The 18,938-nt window shown below is 55.1% G+C and overlaps 1 protein-coding gene across 5 annotated transcripts in view; it reads right to left on the bottom strand.

Annotated features, from left to right (window-relative positions):
* LOC105480449 (ring finger protein 123) overlaps positions 1-18,938 on the bottom strand; it is a 41,308-nt gene that overhangs the window by 16,085 nt on the left and 6,285 nt on the right. For 2 of the 5 annotated variants that reach the window (XM_011739348.3, XM_024792538.2), the window contains exons 1-25: positions 18,821-18,923; positions 17,185-17,302; positions 16,923-17,007; positions 9,830-9,909; positions 9,595-9,689; positions 9,112-9,166; positions 8,914-8,999; positions 8,525-8,611; positions 8,230-8,297; positions 7,947-8,072; positions 7,455-7,569; positions 7,264-7,368; positions 6,684-6,809; positions 6,472-6,564; positions 6,327-6,400; positions 5,424-5,541; positions 5,124-5,223; positions 4,888-4,949; positions 4,628-4,699; positions 4,280-4,400; positions 3,530-3,631; positions 1,988-2,094; positions 1,562-1,760; positions 1,066-1,211; positions 675-758 (exon numbers count right to left, since the gene is read on the bottom strand). In XM_011739348.3, coding sequence (XP_011737650.1) covers positions 675-758; positions 1,066-1,211; positions 1,562-1,760; positions 1,988-2,094; positions 3,530-3,631; positions 4,280-4,400; positions 4,628-4,699; positions 4,888-4,949; positions 5,124-5,223; positions 5,424-5,541; positions 6,327-6,400; positions 6,472-6,564; positions 6,684-6,809; positions 7,264-7,368; positions 7,455-7,569; positions 7,947-8,072; positions 8,230-8,297; positions 8,525-8,611; positions 8,914-8,999; positions 9,112-9,166; positions 9,595-9,689; positions 9,830-9,909; positions 16,923-17,007; positions 17,185-17,266 — 2,388 coding nt within the window. In that variant the 5' untranslated portion in view covers positions 17,267-17,302; positions 18,821-18,923. Of the gene's footprint in view, positions 1-674; positions 759-1,065; positions 1,212-1,561; positions 1,761-1,987; positions 2,095-3,529; positions 3,632-4,279; positions 4,401-4,627; positions 4,700-4,887; positions 4,950-5,123; positions 5,224-5,423; positions 5,542-6,326; positions 6,401-6,471; positions 6,565-6,683; positions 6,810-7,263; positions 7,369-7,454; positions 7,570-7,946; positions 8,073-8,229; positions 8,298-8,524; positions 8,612-8,913; positions 9,010-9,111; positions 9,167-9,594; positions 9,690-9,829; positions 9,910-16,922; positions 17,008-17,184; positions 17,303-18,820; positions 18,924-18,938 lie in introns of those variants that run through there. The other 3 variants (XM_011739349.3, XM_011739353.2, XM_011739351.2) reach the window with 3 other exon arrangements.

Below are 18,938 nucleotides of genomic sequence, written 5' to 3'. Positions count from 1 at the left end.
CTAACCCTAACCCTGCAGGCAGCCTAGGAAGGGCCCTCTAGTGCCTGGAGTGGGCAAGGGATTGGGCTCCCTTTTTCAAAATCTTCTTCTGCCACTGACCCTCTGGTGACCCTGAGCCAGCCTCAGAACAGGGCCATGGTGGTCCCCTCATGACATGGAAGTAAGGCCCAGCTGGGGGTCTGTGAGCCCCTGGCCAGAGCACCCAGGGAGCTGATATCAGAACCACTGCTCCCCCAGCTGCCAGGCCCAGGGATCTGCTGACAGGTGGGGGTGGGTGGGAGCTGTCAAGGAAGCTCATCCTGGGCACACTGGGCCCCACCTTCCTAGGCCAGGGCAGCTACAGCAGAGGGCTCCGGAGGGTGCAGCGGAGCCAGGCCCCGCTTCCTGCTGACTCTGCAAGTGGCCGAGGAAGCACTCAGGGTCAATGCATAATTTATGAGGAGACTGGGTGTGCTTCAGCACTTATTGGGCCCAGGGGGTGGGGGGCACCTAGGCACAGGCCACACTGGTGATAGGTGCCAGGCCTTGCTGCCAGCCCCACTCTCACTGGCGTGCTATGGCCAGGGTTAGGGTGGGGATGAGAACTACCAGGGCAGCCCCCAGAACCAGACTTCATCTGTGGTTACTCATACGAGTAAGCAAGCTGCCCCCCACCGAGACTATGTGGGCCTTACCCGCTTGGGGCACCGGCGGAGCTTGTCCTCTGTGTCCCTCAGAGCCATAGCGTATTCATTGACATCATCGGAGACACCCACCATCTACACAGCATGGGACCACGTGTCCAGAGGGCCCCTTAGGCACTTCATCCAGGCTTCTTCAGACCCAGTGTGGACCACCCCAGCCCTGCCAAGGTCCCAACCTGAGGCCCAGGGCGGTCCCATTCCCACAACAGTCAGCAGGTCAGACTGAGGCAGCAGGAGCAGAAATCAGCCTCACTGAGGCATGTGCTCCCATGCACGGTCTTGCATAGGCAGCCCTGCAGGCCCATGTGCATACAGGCATACACACACACCACCAAACACGCACACCACCCCCCACCCAACGCGGGGTCCAAGAGTGCACGACCTTGCCCAGCTGCTGGTGTACGCTGAGGTTGTACATCATGACTGCCCCATCTAGGACTTCCAGCAGCGAGTTCTCGGTGAGGGGCTGCTCAGGCTCCTCGGGGGGCCGCCCCAGCAGCAAGCCCTCGTTCCAGTGGCTGCCTTCAACTGGGGAGTCAGGGAGGGCAGGGTCAAGGGTAGGGCCATCCCGGCTCTCCTGAGCCTTCCTCACAGCAGGAAAGGAAATTGTCTCTCCCATTCCTGTGCCCAAGGAGGGACCCACAGGGAGCCCATGGGGGCATGGGGGTGGGGTGGGGTACAGGGCAAGGCCTGCGGTACCAGGACCTATTTCTGTGGCATTGATCTCCTGCCCTCAGAGTGTGATTCCTTCACTCCTGGGATGCTGCCAGGCCACAGGGCTGGGAGGGCACGGGGTGTATTTTGGCTTTGCCTGGGGCGGGGATTGTACACTGTCGAAGGGTCCTTTGGGGACCTGCCTGACCCCACCCAGCACCTACTGTCCTCACGGGTCCTCTGTTCCACGCTCAGTGTGCGGACCTTCACTTTCTCCGAGGTGCTCAGAGGCCGCCGTGGGGTCATGAGGCTCACAGCCGCTGTGCTGAGGAAGCGGTTGGCTCGGCCCAAAGTTGGAGAACTGAGCCAGCCGGGCCGGGGCAGGGGCAGTGGCCCCCCAACAGCCAGGGCCTGCATGGGGCGCTGCAGTGAAGAAAGGAGGCCAGGACCAGGGCTGGCTCAAGGTTCCCTTGGCCCACGGGGCTCGAGAATCATGAGGGAGGGTCCATGCCTCCACCCACAGCGAGGGACCAGCCTGGTGAGAAACCCCTTGCCTGCATGGAGTGGGAGGTGGCCCTGGATGAGACTCCTGCCCACAAGATACAGGTAAAGCCCAACACAAATCCCACCACCTGCAGCCATTGCGGCACCTGGGCCATAGCTGGGGCTGGCTCCTCATCCTCGTCTAGGTCATCCATGGTGGTTGACTGGAGCTCCAGTGGGTCGATCACAATGTTGGCTTTGGAAGCAAGGTCATCTGGGAGGAAGAGCAGGAGGGTTCTCAGGCCAGTGGTGGTACAAGAGGCCACAGTGGAAGTGCCCAGGATGGTGAGAGAGCCCAGCACGCTGGGCAGGAGGCCTTGCAGAGCCCAGTTTAGCACCGTATCTGTCCCTTATCCCTCTGCCTGCTCCACCCAGCCTTCACTCTGAATCTCAAGGGCCCCGTCTAGCCGCCACTCAATAGCAGGAGGCCTTCCCCATCATACTCTTCTTTTTCATTTATTTTCAAATTGACTTTCTTTTTTTTCTTTTTTTTGAGACGGAGTCTCGCTCTGCCGCCCAGGTTGGAGGTGCAGTGGTGCCATCTCAGCTCACTGCAAGCTCCGCCTCCCGGGTTCATGCCATTCTCCTGCCTCAGCTTCCCGAGTAGCTGGGACTACAGGCGCCTGCCACCACGCCTGGCTAATTTTTTGTATTTTTTTTAAATTAGAGACAGGGTTTCACCATGTTAGCCAGGATGTTCTCGATCTCCTGACCTTGTGGTCCGCCCGCCTCGGCCTCCCAAAGTGCTGGGATTACAGGCCTGAGTCACAGCGCCCAGCCCAAATTGACTTTCTTTATTCTACATAGATGTAAGCCCATCATGCCCTTCCTGCCAGTCCCCGGTTTTGTTTCCCAGGACCTCCTGTTCTCCAGGGCCTCCTCTACTCTGACTACTCAATAAACAAAAGGAGATGCCAGGGCTGCTTCATTCTGGGCACTCCCACTGGGAGCCAAGCCTCATCCCAGGTTCATCCCCACTTCCATGCTAACAACCGACCCTGCCTTCACTGCCTCCAGCCCAGGCCTTGCTCCCCGCTAAACGTGCTGTGTCCAACACAGAATTTCTCATCTCCACCACCTCCTGCAGCCACTCTCCCTGATGGAGCCCTATCCACACAACCTCTGGCAGGAAGCCTGGGGTCATCCTGACTCCTCCCCTCCACCTGTGCCCTCTCCTACCTCCCTGGGGCATGCCCTTATCTCCTGTGTGTGGACACCTGACCTCCCTGTCTCTCAGCCCCTACACTCCGGTGTCCACACTGCGGCGCCAGAGAGAGGTTCTGACAGCACAGACACACTCTCATGCCTGGCTCAGGGCCTTGCTCTCGCTGTGCCCTCAGCCCTGCACCAGAGCAGCTTGTGCTCATCCCTGAAGGCAGCTCCGGCAGCACCTGCACACCCCAACCACACCTCACCAAGATCCCTGGTCCCCTGCCAGGCACGCCTGACCCCTATGGCATGGGTGCCGGAGGGAAAGAGAAGCTGCCCAGATGCGGGGCAGGTGGATCAGTGTCTCCCAGCCTGAGTGGGTGGAGACTCGGGCACCCTCTGGTGGCCATAGGATGGCTCAGCATCCACAGCTAAGCAGGCTCAGGGACAGTCCCCAACCTGGCCCCAGACCTGTTCTCAATCCACAGGACTGCACACACCTTTGAGGGTCTTCCGCAGGTGCGAGAGGAGGCCCCCCAGACGCTGCAGGTCAAAGTAGTCCACCTTGCCATTATAGAAGACCTGGGGAGGGATGTAGGCCTCTGCGAGGAGTTGAGGAGGCCAGACCAGTGGTCAGGGCCCAGCAGGAAGACCCTCCCCACAGCCCTCCCCTCCAATCTGGCCTAGCACAGCCTGGGAATTCTGGGCTTGGCCACCCACCCACCCAGACAGACAGAGGAATCAGAGCCCAGACCTCCTCTACCTCCTCCCCACCCCTGCCATTTCAGGTCAGAGCCAGCAGCTGCATAACTTGGGGTCATGGGGGTACTCATGGCAGCTGTTCACTCGGGAGAAGCAGAGAGGCCCAGTCTCAGCCCTGTGGGATATCCCCCAATCCAGGGCAGGTAAGGCTCCCACTGACCCTTGGGGACTCAAACACAGGGCCCCCCAGCACCCACCCAAGGCAGCCCTATAAAGGACACACAGAGAAATGGGGGGCGAGGACCAAAGAAAAGAGCCCATAGCGGTAAGAGCCCATGGGACAGTCAGAGCTAACACAGGATCGGCAGGCCTGGGGTGCAGTGCTCTTGCTGCCCCAGTGGAGAAGGCACCTGTGGCTGGGTAGGACTCAACCAGGCAGGATGCTGGGGACAGCTCCCCACAGGCCCTCAGCTCAGCACTAACATTAGGGGCTACCTTACGCCTGGCTCTGTCTAGCCTCACTGACCTGGGGCCCCAGTGCCACTCACCCTCACTGAAGGAAGCATGGGGATTGGAAGCCTTGTATTCATCCCAATAGTAGCGCAGGGCAGAGATCAGCCGGTGTAAGAAGCAGACCATATACTCAGGGGGGCAGAGCACGGGCATGTTCTGTGGGCACCAGGCATGAAACATGCATTGGTACCAACCCAGAGCTTCACCCATTCCTCATCCAAGGTCCTGCCCGAGGGTCAAGGGTTTAGCAGGGAGGGAAAAGCAGCAGAGAAAAGCTCGGGGCTAGGCAGGGACAAGGCAGTCGGAGAGGCACCAGGTGCTGAGGGCGTGGCCTGTGTAGTGCAACCAGGGGTCCACAGTGGGCTGGCCTGGAGGACACCTACCCCCCGGCCACTGGCGTTCTCCTGCAGAAACTTGCGAAACTTGGTCAGGAAGATGTACCTAGAAGCTTCGCCCTTTGAGGGAGGGAAAAGTGAGGCTGTGCTGAGCTGAGAATGCAGGCCCAGACTGGGCTGGCTCAGTGATGCACCTTCCCCCAGCCCCTGCCATGTGAACCAAAGCCAGTCCCCACCCTCTGGGTCTTAAGGCCCAGTGCAGCATCCCTCCCCACAGGGCCCCACCCAGGGCTCTGGGAGTCGCTCACCCCATTGTCATCTGTATTGTCCAGCAGCAGCTTCAGGATTTGGACCTGTAGTTCTTCCACCACTGGAGGTAAAGTGAGGAACATGGCCCTCAGGCTCATGGGTGGATGGGAAGCAGGTTTGGGCCAGGGCTCCACCACCAGGGTTCCCCGAGTCCCACCTAGACATGGGCACCTCCAAGCGCCTTCATGTGCATACACACACCTCCCACCCTACCCTGTGCCCAAAGCAGGCCGACCTTCGATGCGCTTCCTGAGCCGCTGGCAGCCCCGTTCGTAGGCTCGCCGCCGCAGCCGCTCCTCTGCGGTCTCCTCCTTCATCTCTGTGCTCTCTTTGCCCTAGGCAGGGGTAGCAGGTGGAATACAGCAGGGTCACGCAGGACCTAGCCAGGCCTCCTTCACTCAGAACACCCACACCCCATCCCCAGGGCTCCAAGGACCAGGGCCAGTGAAAAGGTCTCATGCTAGGTGCCTGGTGGCCAGGTGCCCAGGCCAGCCCTCACCATGACCTCTGCTCATCTCATTTGGGGTGCACCCACCTCCCTACTGGAGCGGTGGGGCCACCAGGTGGTGGGAATGAGCTCCTGCAGGCCGGCCTCCTCCACACGCAGGGGGCTCTTGATGTAAAAGAAGACGACGGAGCGGAGCACATCGAAGCTGGCGGGTGTCAAGGCAAGGCTCTGCTTGCCCAAGGGCACTCTGCACACCCTCAAGAGTCCTCCCCGGGAGCCCATCCCTGGATGTGCCTACCGCAGCTCTCCCACCACCACAGGGGCATGCTGCTGCTATGTGTCTGACCCCCAGGGCATGCTCCCTGACAAAAAGCTGTGGTGGTTAAGCCCACCAGGTCCAGTACAAAGCAGGTGCACAATAAGGGCTTGTCACAGGAACACATGACTGTCGGATAAGCTGGAGAGAGGGCCTGGGGACCTTTTCTCAGGCCCCAACTCTGACCTCTGTGTCTTCCAGCTTTGTATCTGCCCCCTGGAGGCTGGAAGAACCCAGACCAAGAAAACGGCTATGAGCTCAGGCTTCCCAGTCAGGGGCTCAAAGCTATGCTCTCTCACTCACTCATGCAGTTCTCAACAATTTTGGGAAGCAGGAAGAGCTGCCTCCTTAAAGATCTTGCAGGAATCCCCAATGTGGAACATGAACAAAAGTGCTGGGCTGTGGCTGAAGAGGGCAGGCCCTGTGGCCCCTCCCACACCTCCACATAGCCCGAGTCTGCAGTCATTTGGAACCCCCTGGCTAGGCTGGCTGGCCAGGCTCAGTCCTTTGCTCTCTCGTCCTTGCTCTGTAGAGAAAGTGCCACATGTTGGGCAGCTCTGGTCCTCCTGATCCTCCCAGGGGACCCCTGGCCTGATGGACACTCTCCTTCCTGGCCTCTGCTGAATCCAGAGGGCACCCCATGTCTGGCCTGCCTGGTAGCAAGGAAAGGATACAGAACATTGCTAAGCAGAAACTTGCGGGACTTCTCATGCCTCAGGATGGCGATAGTGAGCCGCAGGTAATGGATCTGTGGAGAGGGGGTGTTCAGAGTGGACAGGCGAGTCCCAGGGGAATCAGGGCAGGGGCAGGGGCTCCCACCTGCAGGCCCAGGTCTGGGACGATGGGCGAGAACCGGTACAGCCGAAGCAGGGACATCATCAACTGCTTGAGGCAATCTTGTACCTCATAGTCCTGGGGGAACAGATGCCAAGGCAGCCATGATTGGGGCCTTTTCCAAGATTCTCCCTGTATTTTCCCGACCCCAGTGAAGATTGACTGCCAGGCCTGAGGCCTGAGGTCAGGAGCCTCACCTCCATGAAGAGCCACAAGAGGTCCAGGACCTGGTGCACCACGGACTGTGCCTGTGCGGGTGTGCCCTTCTCCACGATGCCCAGCAGGAAGCTCATGAGCACAGCCTCCACCAGGTACACCTTGCGCTGCACCAAGGCCAGGCACTGGTGAGGTGGCAGCCTTCCACTCTGGTCAAGGCACCCCTGCCCTGGCACATGGCCGAGGCAGAAGCCTCAGGCACAGAGCCTTGAGCCACTTGAGCAACACCAAACATAGGTGAGCCCTTCCAGGGTCTGACTGAGGGACAAGAAGGCCATTGCCCCGTGGCTCCTCTAAGGCTTGGCACATGCAGTTTCCTTGGCCTGTGATGTTATGATCCTTCAGTCTTCCTTCCAGGACATCCCCTGATGCCCTTGGTTGGCAATGTCCCCGTTTCCCTGGAGGACTGACTTTGAGGTCTGAGGGCCCTGGTCACATGGGGCCCCTACCAGGTAATGCTACGGGACCTCGGACACCTCAGTACCGCAGCCCCAAGTGAAGGCACATCTACCATGGGCGTGTCTAGCATGGCGTGTCTCCTCCCCTCCCAATGCTGCTCACCAGGAGCGGTGCGAAGCGATGGAAGATGTGGGCCAGTGTGAGGAGGACGGTGGGCTGGCCCCGCAACCGCCACTTGGAGCTCTCCTTGTCCAACAGCCGTCCCTCCTGTGTGGAGGGGGGAGGAGGGAGAAGTGTGAGGGGCAGGAGGCTGTGGAGGTCCCCCAGCCGGCCAGGCCCAGACCCCAGCTCACCACAGGATCCAGCTCCACACTCAGCACTGCCCGGAAGCAGCCCAGCAACCTCTGTGCCCGCACTAGGTCAGCACTCGGTGGGTCCTGCAGGGGCCGGTAGCCCGCCACTGGGTAGGTGCCAGAGTTAAGCCAGCAACGCCTTATCTGTGGCTCAGACATGCCCACTCCCTCTCCACTGCCCACTCCCTCTCCACTGCCCACCCCCTCAGGGGCCTGGGCTCTAAGGCAGGGCTGGTTTGCATCACAACTTGCCCACTTACTCTCCCTAGGGAGGACGCTTCACATTCCTCATCTGTTCAATGGAGACAAGGGCACCCAACCAACCAGGCTACTGCAAGGAAAGTTGTCTTCGACACCCTACATGGCCCCCAACTAACTCTGCAGCAGCCAGGGCCTGCCACCAGCCCATGGCATCCCTGGGGTAGGGAGTCCCTCATCCCAGCTCCCCCAAGAGCTTCTGAGCAGCCCACAGCCATCTTCACAAAATGATATCGCAGAGGACGGCTGCCAAAGTTGAAGGCCACGGACTCCTTGAAAGACAGGCTGATGGCTGGGAAGTAGGCCATGCCCAGGCCCCTGGACAGGTTCTCAAAGGCAGTGCCCAGTGATACACCATTCCTGGGGAGAAGGGTGGGTCTGTGAGCCAGTGCTAAGGATGTGGCTGCCCACCCTCAGGCTATCAAACTCAGCCTGGCCCCTTACAGGGCCCAGGAAACTGGGGGCAGTCTTGGGAGGCCCCAGGGACCAGGCCTGGGCATAGAGACAGGAAACTCACAGGCAGAAGGACAGAGTGCCATCATCCAGGTCGATCAGGCAGCTCACAATGTCCCCCGCTGCCCACGCCTGCCATGAGAGGAGGCCTCATCAGATGCACAGAAGCCCAGCAGCCTGCTGGCTCTGAACCCCAGCTGCGTTTCCAGAACCACCCAGGGGAGACTGGCCACAAGGACAAAGGACCTGGGTCCCTGACCCTTCCCTGGTGCCCTATAGTCCTTATGGCTTCCCAGTGGCTCCAAATAAGCTGTAGTGACAGTCATGGGGCGGATGACCCACAGGGGCTTGGCTCTCACCTTGCCATAATTCGTCGTGGTCACGTTCCACTTGCGCACGCGGTTGCCATCATAGGCATAGGAGTTGTGTGTATCTCCAACCCCCTCCTAGGGAGGAAATGCCTGTGAGGTCCCTGGTGAGGCAGGCAGGGGCTGGGCTAGAGCCCACCAATCACCAGCCTTGGACGCATATGGCTCTAGAGAAGGGAGCAGATGATCTGAGGGAAAGAGTAAGGGGTGTTCTCTGAACTAGGGTGCCTGGGATGGGGTTGGACATGTTTCTTCTCCAGAGGGTAGTCCAGGTTGGTTAGGGTCCTGGGCAGTTCTGAGGGGATCCAGAGACCTGATGAGGCCTGCGGCAGGAGAAGCTCTCCCTGGGCCCAGGGAGGGGTCCCCTCCCCAACTTGTACCTCCTGGTTGAAGCGGCAGCTGATGGTGCACCAGCCGATCTGCATGAGCCCCTGGGAGGAGATGAGGACCTCGTAGACCCATTTCCCTGGAAAGAGCTGAGTTAGGGCCACGAGGTGGACAAAGACTGCCTCTTGCCTCATGCCTGGGCCCTTAAACTTTCTCCCAACTACCTAGGCCACAGCAGGGTAAGGTCTCACCTTTGTACACGCATGTGGTAGAGCGGATGGTGCCAAAGTTGCTGTGTCCAATCACCTAGGTGAAGAAGAGGGGTGGTGGGCTTGCTCCCAGGCACACAGAGCATCTCCCCAGGGGAAAAAGACCCCATCCCCAACTGAGCCAGCCCTGGTGGTATTTGCCTGTGGTGGCCAACACTGCACTGTGCCTGAGGATGGTGGGAGGGGGTACGCTTGTATCAGGAGGGATCCTGGGCCAGGGCAGGATGAGAGAAGAACTCAAGGCTGTGCTGGGAAGGGCTGGGGGCTGAGGCCACATCAAGACTGTTTCAGGGCTTTGGTGGGAGAGTTTGAGGACTGAGAACACAATGGTCTGGGGTCATGTCAGGGCAAGTTTTGGCTGCAGCCCCATCAAGATGAGTAGAGAGACTAGGGCCACATCAGGAGGAGCTTGGGGCTGTGTCAGAAGGGGCTGGACCTGGGTCTCCAAACCTCACTCTCACTCACCCCCAGCAGGTCATCATCCACCAGGAGAAGCCCCTCAAAGCCACCTGTGTGGTCCAGGACCACAGTGGATGGGCCAAGCCGCCCTTCAACCTGTCCTGAAAAGGGGAGAGGTGGGATCAGGCAGGGAAGAGCATTTGAAAGGATGCATAGGGTGTCCTGAGCTCACCAGATGTCTCCAGGTCCCCTAGGTCCCAGCTCTGCAGCTCCCAACCCCACTACAGAGGCGGCCACATACCCTGGCTTTCCTCCTCTTCATTGTCCACCTGTAGCAACTGGTCCAAATGTTCTGGCAGGTTCTGGAAGTTCAGGGGTTTCCTGGGGAGAGTGAGAGGCTGCCAGGGGTCCACAAGTCCTTGAAATCAGCCAGATGACACTAAATCCCACCCTTTCCCCTGAGCTCACAGTGTGGCTGCCTAGACTCCAGAAAAAGGGCTGTGCCTAGTCCTAGACTCTGGCACGCAGGAGGTCAGAAGGCTGAATTATCCACTAAATTCAAAAGTATAACCAGTCCAGGCCGGGCATGGTGGCCCATGCCTGTAATCCCAGCACTTTGGGAGGCCAAGGCAGGCTGATCACCTGAGGTCAGGAGTTCGAGACCAGTCTGGCCACATAGTAAAACCCCATCCCTACTAAAATACAAAAATTAGCTGGGTGTGGTGGTGTGTACATACAATCCCAGCTACTTGGGAGGCAGAGGCAGGAGAATCACTTGAACCTTGGTGGGGCAGAGGTTGTAGTGAGCCGAGATCGTGTCATTGCACTCCAGCCCGGGCAACAAGAGTGAGACTCTATCTCCAAAAAAAAAAAAAAAAAAAGTATAATCGGTTCAACCTGGTGCACTTCAGGACTGTTAAAAAAAATAGGCCAGGCGCGGTGGCTCACACTTGTAATCCCAGTACTTTGGGAGGCCGAGGCAGGCGGATCACAAGGGCAGGAGATCGAGACCACGGTGAAACCCTGTCTCTACTAAAAATACAAAAAATAGTCGGGCGCGGTGGCTCAAACCTGTAATCCCAGCACTTTGGGAGGCTGAGACGGGTGGATCACGAGGTCAGGAGATCGAGACCATCCTGGCTAACACGGTGAAACCCCGTCTCTACTAAAAAATACAAAAAACTACCTGGGCGAGGTGGCGGGCGCCTATAGTCCCAGCTACTCGGGAGGCTGAGGCAGGAGAATGGCGTAAACCCGGGAGGCGGAGCTTGCAGTGAGCTGAGATCCGGCCACTGCACTCCAGCCTGGGTGACAAAGCGAGACTCTGTCTCAAAAAAATAAATAAATAAATAAATAAATAAAAATAAAAAAAAAAAAATACAAAACATTAGCTGGGTGCGGTGGCGGGCACCTGTAGTCCCAGCTACTCAGGAGGCTGAGGCAGGAGAATGGCATGATCCCGGGAGGCAGAGCTTGCAGTGAGCCAAGATCGCGCCACTGCACTCCAGCCAGGGGGACAGAGTGAGACTCAAAAAAAAAAAAAAAAAAAATAGGGGCCGGGTGTGGTGGCTCACTCTTGCAATCCCAGCACTTTGGGAGGCTGAAGTGAGCAGATCACGAAGTCAGTAGTTCAAAACCAGCCTGGCCAACATGGTGAAATCCCAACTCTACTAAAAATACAAAAAGTAGCTGGGCTTGGTGGTGTGTACCTGTAATCCCAGCTACTTGGGAGGCAGAGGCAGGAGAATTGTTTGAACCCGGGAGGTAGAGGTTGCAGTGAGCCATGATAGCGCCACTGCACTCCAGCCTGGGTGACAGAATAAGACTCAAAAAAAAAATAAGTCTCCAAAAAGAAATACATATATATATATGTACACATATATACATATATAATGTATTATATTTACATATAACTATCTATATACATATTTTATATACTATATAGTAGCCCTCTCTAAGTCTTAATTCCTTCATCTGTAAAAACAGAATAATGGCTTATGTCAGAGATGCTGTGAAGAGCCCAGGGAATAACATGTGCTGTCTGCATAGCACATAACCTGCCCACTCTCAAAAGTGGCTGTGTTGATGATGTCTGGAAGAAGGAGGCTGGGAGAAATGCTGGTTCCCAAAGTGGTCAGTACCAAGGCTACCTAGTCCAGCCCTTGCCCCTAGGCCTGTGGTTCCTTTGGGGCAGATTCCAGTCTCGCCACCACCCAGCCAGGGGAGTCTGTGTTGAATGGGACATGTCCTGGAAGTATGAAAGGCTCAGCCCTCTGAGCTGCTGGATGGCTTTGTCCTGTACCCGCCAATCCATAAATGATCAGCAGAGCACATGTCCCACCTACTCGAGCCAAAAGAGTTGGGAAAAATCTGTCTGGGTGGCCCCCTCATCCTCTCAACACACATGCCTAGAGGGAAAAGGGTACTGTCTAATGCCAGTCAGTGCTGTCCTGAGCTCAGCAGAATAGCAGGGAGTGAGGTGGTGGTAACCAGCAGGACTCAGGCAGAACGGAGGCCCATTACATACCTGGCTACCCACAGGCTGCCACCACCTGCTCTTCCACCTTTAATGCCAGTTTCTCCCTACTCATCCACACAGACAGAAGGCTCTGGAAGGGGACGAAGATGGGACAAACCACCCTGACAAGGTAGCCACTACCCAGGCTCAGGGATCACATATTCCCCCAGTGTAAGTCACTCCCAGCCCTGAGCTATAGGAGCGGAGATGCACAAAGGCCCCTCCCCACTCCTGCTCAGTCCCAGGCCAAGGCCAGGTGGTGGCTATGCAGTTGGGGTGCTCAGCTAGCGGCACAGAAGGCTAAAGCCAACCCCATCTCTGAATACCCCAGTGGGCCCAAGGATAAAGCAGCCTTCCTCAAAAGCAGTTATAGGCTAAGCATGGTGGCTCACACCTGTAGTCTCAGCACTTTGGGAGGCTGAGGTGGGAGAATCACTTGAGCCCAGGGGTTTGAGACCAGCCTGGGTGACACAGTAAGACCCTGTCTCTTAAAAAAAAAAAAAAAAAAATTAGTTGGGTGCTGTGGCATGTGCTTGTGGTCCCAGATATATGGGAGGCTTAGGTGGGAGGATTCCTTGAGCCAGGGACTTTAAGGTTGCAGTCAGCTATGACTGTGACATAGCAAGACCCTGTCTCAAAAGAAAACAATTCTTTTTTTTTTTTTTTTTTTTGAGACAGAATCTCGCTCTGTCGCCCAGGCTGGAGTGCAGTGGCGCAATCTCGGCTCACTGCAAGCTCCGCCTCCTGGGTTCACACCATTCTCCTGCCTCAGCCTCCCGAGTAGCTGGGACTACAGGCGCCAGCCCCTGCGCCCGGCTAATTTTTTCTATTTTTAGTAGAGACGGGGTTTCACCATGGTCTCGATCTCCTGACCTTGTGATCCGCCCACCTCGGCCTCCCAAAGTGCTGGGATTACAGGCGTGAGCCACCACGCCCGGCAACAATTCTTAACAAGCCCACACTTGGGACGGCTACTCTTGTATCAGACCCCAAAAGTCGTGTGCCTGATCCTGACAGCAGACTGCACATATCTGTGGGCAGTCGGCCTGAGAGCCACCACTGAGTGCCTGCAGCGCTGCCCATTTGGCCAAGACTAGCAACTTGCCTGACCTTTTTGGATCTCCTAGGCCCCAGTTCAGGGCCCTGAAACCCCATAACCACTGACTGATGGCCCTACCACCTGCTCTCTCTCCTGGCGGCCACAGCAGCAGCAGCAGAACCATCTCTGGTATCACATGAGGTAGGGATCAGATGGCTCTGGGAACAGGCCAGGACTGAGTATGGGGTGGGGGTGGGCAGGAACTCTCTGCAAGCAGGAACTTTCTGACCACCACAGCTACTTAAATGGAACAGGTAATGATGCTGCCTTTTGGACCTGCCTAAAGAGCAGAAGTCGTGAAAGACAGAACAGCTAAGGCTGCTGAGGGGGTGAGAGACAGGGACAACCGTGCCTCACTGCAGGGAGGGAGAACCTACTTGATCCTCTGAAGAAGTAATCTGGCAACAGTCTTAAAAGTGACTGCAATTCAAACACTCTAGCCACACGACTCCAGCCCTGGGCATCCTCACAGCATTGTTTACAAAAGCAAAAGTCCTTCCAAACTAGGGCAGTTGTATGGGCCACAGCAGACCCCCGGCCCTAAAGACGCTCAGTAAGATAAATTGATAATGTGGAAAAATACTCTCGGGATAACATTTGATGATAAAAATAGGATGCAAACTTCTATAAACTTTTGGAAGTGAGGGACATGTCCATTACCTTGAGAGTAGTGATGGTTTCACGGGTTATATGTTAACACTTATCAAATTGTATACTTTAAATATGTGTAGTTTATTGTATATTAATCATAGCTCAATAAAAATGTTTTAAGAACTAAAGGTGACAAATTTTTTTAAAGTTTTCTATACAGCATAATCTGAACTACATACATTATGAGATAAAGAAAACAGACATGAAGTTAAAAAGCTTCTGCAGAGCAAAGTAAATGATCAACAAAGTGAAGAGACAGCCCACAAATGGGAGAAAATATTTGCAAACTACCCATCTGACAAGGGATTAATAACCAGAATATATAAAGAACGCAAACAACTCTATAGGAAAAAAACTAATAATTCCATCAAAAGATGGGGAAAATATACGAATAGGCATTTCTCAAAAGAAATCATACGAATGGGCCAGGCATGGTGGCTCATGCCTGTAATCCCAGCACTTTGGGAGGCCGAGGCGGGCGGATCACGAGGTCAGGAGATCAAGACCATCCTGGCTAACACGGTGAAACCCTGTCTCTACTAAAAATACAAAAAAATTAGCCTGGTGCGGTGGCGGGCACCTGTAGTCCCAGCTACTCGGGAGGCAGAGGCAGGAGAATGGCGTGAACCCGGGAAGCGGAGCTTGCAGTGAGCCAAAATCGCGCCACTGCACTCCAGCCTGGGCGACAAAGTGAGACTCTGTCTCAAAAAAAAAAAAAAAAAAAAGAAAAAGAAAAAAAGAAAACATACGAATGGTAAACAGGCATATGAAAAGGTATTCGCTGGGCGCGGTGGCTCAAGCCTGTAATCCCAGCACTTTGGGAGGCCGAGACAGGCGGATTACGAGGTCAGGAGATCGAGACCATCCTGGCTAACACGGTGAAACCCGGTCTCTACTAAAAAATACAAAAAACTAGCTGGGCGAGGTGGCGGGCGCCTGTAGTCCCAGCTACTTGGGAGGCTGAGGCAGGAGAATGGCATGAACCCGGGAGGCGGAGCTTGCAGTGAGTCGAGATCTGGCCACTGCACTCCAGCCTGGGCGACAGAGTGAGACTCCATCTCAAAAAAAAAAAAAAAGAAAAGAAAAGGTATTCAATGTCACTGGTCATCAGAGAAATGCAAATCAAAACTACAATGAGATATCATCTCACCCCAGTTAAAATGACTTATATCCAAAAGACAGGAAATAACAAATGCTGGCGAGGATGTGGAACAAGGGAACCCCTGTACGCTGTTAGTGGGAATGTAAATTATGATAGTGCAATCACTATCAAGAACAGTTTGGAGGTTCCTTAAAAAAACTAAAAATTGGCCAGGTGTGGTGGCTCATGCCTGTAATCTCAGCACTTTGGGACGTCGAAGTGGGAGGATCACCTGAGGCCAGGAGTTCGAGACCAGCCTGGCCAACGTGGTGAAACCCCATCTCTACTAAAAATACCAAAATTAGCAGGGCGTGGTGGTGTATCTGTAATCCCAGCTACTCGGGAGGCTGAGGCAGGAGAATCGCTAGAACTCAGGAGGTTGTAGTGAGCCAAGATCATGCCACTGCACTCCAGCCTGGGCAACAAGAGCAAAACTCCGTCTCAAAAAAAAAAAAGCTAAACTAAAAACTGAGCTACCATAAGATCCAGCAGTCCCATTGCTGGGTATATACCTGAAAGAAGGGAAATCAGTATATCGAAGAGATATCTGCATTCCCATGTTTGTTGCAGCACTGTTCACAATAGCCAAGATTTGGAAGCAATCTAAGTGTCCATCAGCAAATGAATAAAGAAAACATGGTACATATACACAACGGAGTACTATTCAGCCATAAAAAAGAATGAGATCCTGTCATTTGCAACAACATGGATGGAACTGGAGGTCACTATGTTAAGTGAAATAAGCCAGGCAGAAAAAGACAAACATTGCATGTTATCACTTACTTGCGAGAGCTAAAAATTAAAACAATTGAACTCATGCAGGCAAAGTATTGGATGGTTACCAGAGGCTTGGAAGGGTAGTGTAGGGCTTGTGGGGAGATGGAGATGGCTAATGGGTACAAAAAAATAGAATTAATAAGACCTATCTGGTAGCAGAACAGAGTGACTACAGTAAATAATAATTGTACATTTAAAAATAACTAAAAGAGTATAACTAGATTGTTTATAACACAAAGGATAAATGCTTGAGGGGATGGATACCCCATTTCCCATGATGTGGTTATTATGCATTGCATGCCTGTATCAAAGTATCTCAGGTACCCCATAAATATATATACCTACTATATACCCACAAAAAATAAAAATTAAAAATGTAACACAAAGAAAACAGAAAAGAATCACATTTGAATGGTCATGTTAAAATAACAAGATAGCAGGTGCTTTTCCTTCTTTTTTTTGAGACAGCGTCTTGCTCTGTCACCCAGGCTAGAGTGCAGCGGCATGCAGAGGCCAGCTCACTGCAGCCTCAACCTCCTAGGCTCAAGTGATCCTCCCACATCATCCTCCCTAATAGTGGGACTACAGGTGCACGCCACCATGCCCAGTTAATTTCTATATTTTATTGTAGAGATGGGGTCTCGCCATGTTGCTCAGGCTGGTCTTGAACTCCTGGACTCAAGCAATCCACCCACCTTGGCCTCCCAAAGTGCTGGGATTACAGGTGTGAACCACTGTGCCTGGCCCTCTGTCTCTAAGTTTCTGCTAAAATGTACTTGTAACTTTTATACTGACTACACTTCAAAGTATTAAACTTGTAAAGAAAAGGCCCTGGAGGGGTTTGTTCTTTACAAGATCAGTCAGAAGCTACAAGGGGCCAGGCTGAGGCCAAGGTGTGGACAGGTACATGCAAGGCCAGATGCTGGGTGTGGAGTAGGTGCCAGGTGCTAGCTGGGCATGAATGTGCACCTGCTCCCTGACCTCTGCTCCCTGATTCTCAGAAGGAACTAGCACTGCCTGGAGACAGGAAGAAGCAGACAGAGTATGGAAGGCAGACTCTCTGGCCAGAGATCTTGCAGCCAGGAGCACAGTAAGAACAGAGCCTAAGCCTATCTGTCCAGAGCCCAGGCTCCCTTTCCCTACAACTGCAGCCTCCCTGCTCTGGTCTGGTCCAGCGGAGTGAGGAGGGGCCACCCACCCAGCCATACCTGCTGGTGGCTGCTGGGGGTACATGGTCAGAAGAGGAAAAGATGCGGTTCAGGTAGTCATTCAGCAGCTTCTCCTGCACAATGCCTGAGCCACAAGTCAGAAGGGAGAAAAGGGCCACATGATCAGTGTAGCTCCTGGCCCCTGCAGGCCCCAGAGACTTCTGGTCTTAGGCCAGCCACAGATGCAGCAAGGCCTGAGGCCTTTGTCCCTTCCTTCTCCTCCCAACAAGAGGAGCCTCCTTCCTTCCCTGCCAGCCCTTACCTGTGACCCTGGATTTCTCAGCATCTGAGGTCAGCCTATAGCTCTTGCGGGAGAAAGACATGCCGGCCCCCTTGGATGCCATCCTTCATCTCTTATGGGCAGCCAGTGTTCCTGGAGGCTGAGCCAGACACAGAGCTTGTCTACTCAGGGCCAGCCAGGGGCCCCCAAACCTGACCTCAGTCCTGCCATGGCAGGAAGGCTTGGGAGCAGGTGAGGCCAGGGGCATGCACACTAACACATAGGGCAGGGGAATGCAGGGGCTCCCAGCTTCCTACACAGGGAGGGTAGCCGGGGTCTAGGCCCATGTGACAGGGACCACTTCTTGTTCTCCAGTGTCCCTGTGCCCAGCACAGGCCTGGGCAGAGAGCAGGTACCAGATACATTTTTGCTGAACCATAACTAAATGTCTCAGCTCTGTGGAAATCAGACCAAAATGTCATAAGTGAGGTGTCCTGGGGCAGAGCCCCTGTTTCCATCTCAGTTGTAAGCCATCCTGAGTCCAGCTCACAACCAGAAGCGAGAGTCCTACACATTCCCCCAAGTGCAGACCACCACTGGTCTGGTCATCTCTAGCCATAAGTCCCACTTACTCCCCACAAGGCTGGAGGCTCTTTCCTCAGCCCTGGGTTCCTCCCTTCTTTTATCCATGGTCCTGATAGTTCCCCTGTTTCCACTCACACATGGGGCCTCCCACCTCATCCAAGCACCACCTTTGCCCAGCCCTCATGGCAAACTCCACTGGTCCTCCTAGTGCATCTATCCCTCATATCATGTTGCTGCTGCAGCTGCTCCAGAACCTGCACTGAGTCCCTGGTGCTGGTCTCACTGATGTGTAGCTGTGCTGTCCAACACAGCAGCCATCATCCACATGAGGTTACTTAAATTTAAAGTTGTAAAAATTAACAATTAGATTTCTCAGTTGCCTTAGCCACATTTCAAGAGTTCAATGACCGCAAGTGGCTAATGGTTACTTTATTGGACAGCACAAAGGTAGGACATTCCCACCACCATATAAAGTTCTATTAGACAGCGCAGGTCTAGAGTTTCGCTCTGCAGCACTGCCTTAGCCAGCACTCCCTACTCTGCAGCTCAGCCTCTTATCTCACCCCAAACAGACCCTCTACTCCCGCCACAAACCCTTGTGGGTCTGCACCACGCCTGCCCCTCGGGAAGGTGGTTTTCCCGACCTCGGGCCCTCGGTGGGCGTCCGTGATCGGTGCCCCTTCACTACCAGAGTAGTTGAAGGTCTGATTAAACGCAGTCATTCATTTGATGAGCAAACCTTCGAGACACGCACTCCGGGTGTCAGTTGCTGAGGACCCAGGTGAGAGACGGACCTTGTCCCCGCCCGGGGACTCCCTGTCACGGCTATCCCATCCAGCCCCGCCGGGGTATTCGGGCTCAAAACCTAACCTACTCCGCCGTCTGGGAGCCCAAGGACAGCGAGGGCGGGGTATGGCTCCCCCAAGTCGCCCCCGCCTGGCCCCAAGCTCCAGAGGACCTGCCAGAACAGCTCCCGCTCGGAGTTTAGCACCACGATCCCTGCGCTGCAGCTGCCCTCGCACTGGACTAGCCTGGACCGCGAAGGGAGCAGCCGGAACCCGCCAGGCTCAGAGCCCAGCCGCCCCTCACTCACCCCGAGCCTCGGCCGCCGCGACCCGGCTCACAACATCCGCCCAACCTCTTGGCTACGGCGTCCGTCCAGGGCCAAATCACGCGCACGATCGCGCACAGCGCCTCCAGCCGCGCACGCG

This window comes from Macaca nemestrina, chromosome 2 (assembly GCF_043159975.1).
Source record: "Macaca nemestrina isolate mMacNem1 chromosome 2, mMacNem.hap1, whole genome shotgun sequence".
NCBI lineage: Eukaryota > Metazoa > Chordata > Mammalia > Primates > Cercopithecidae > Macaca > Macaca nemestrina.
This window is presented reverse-complemented; position numbering and strand designations above follow the sequence as displayed.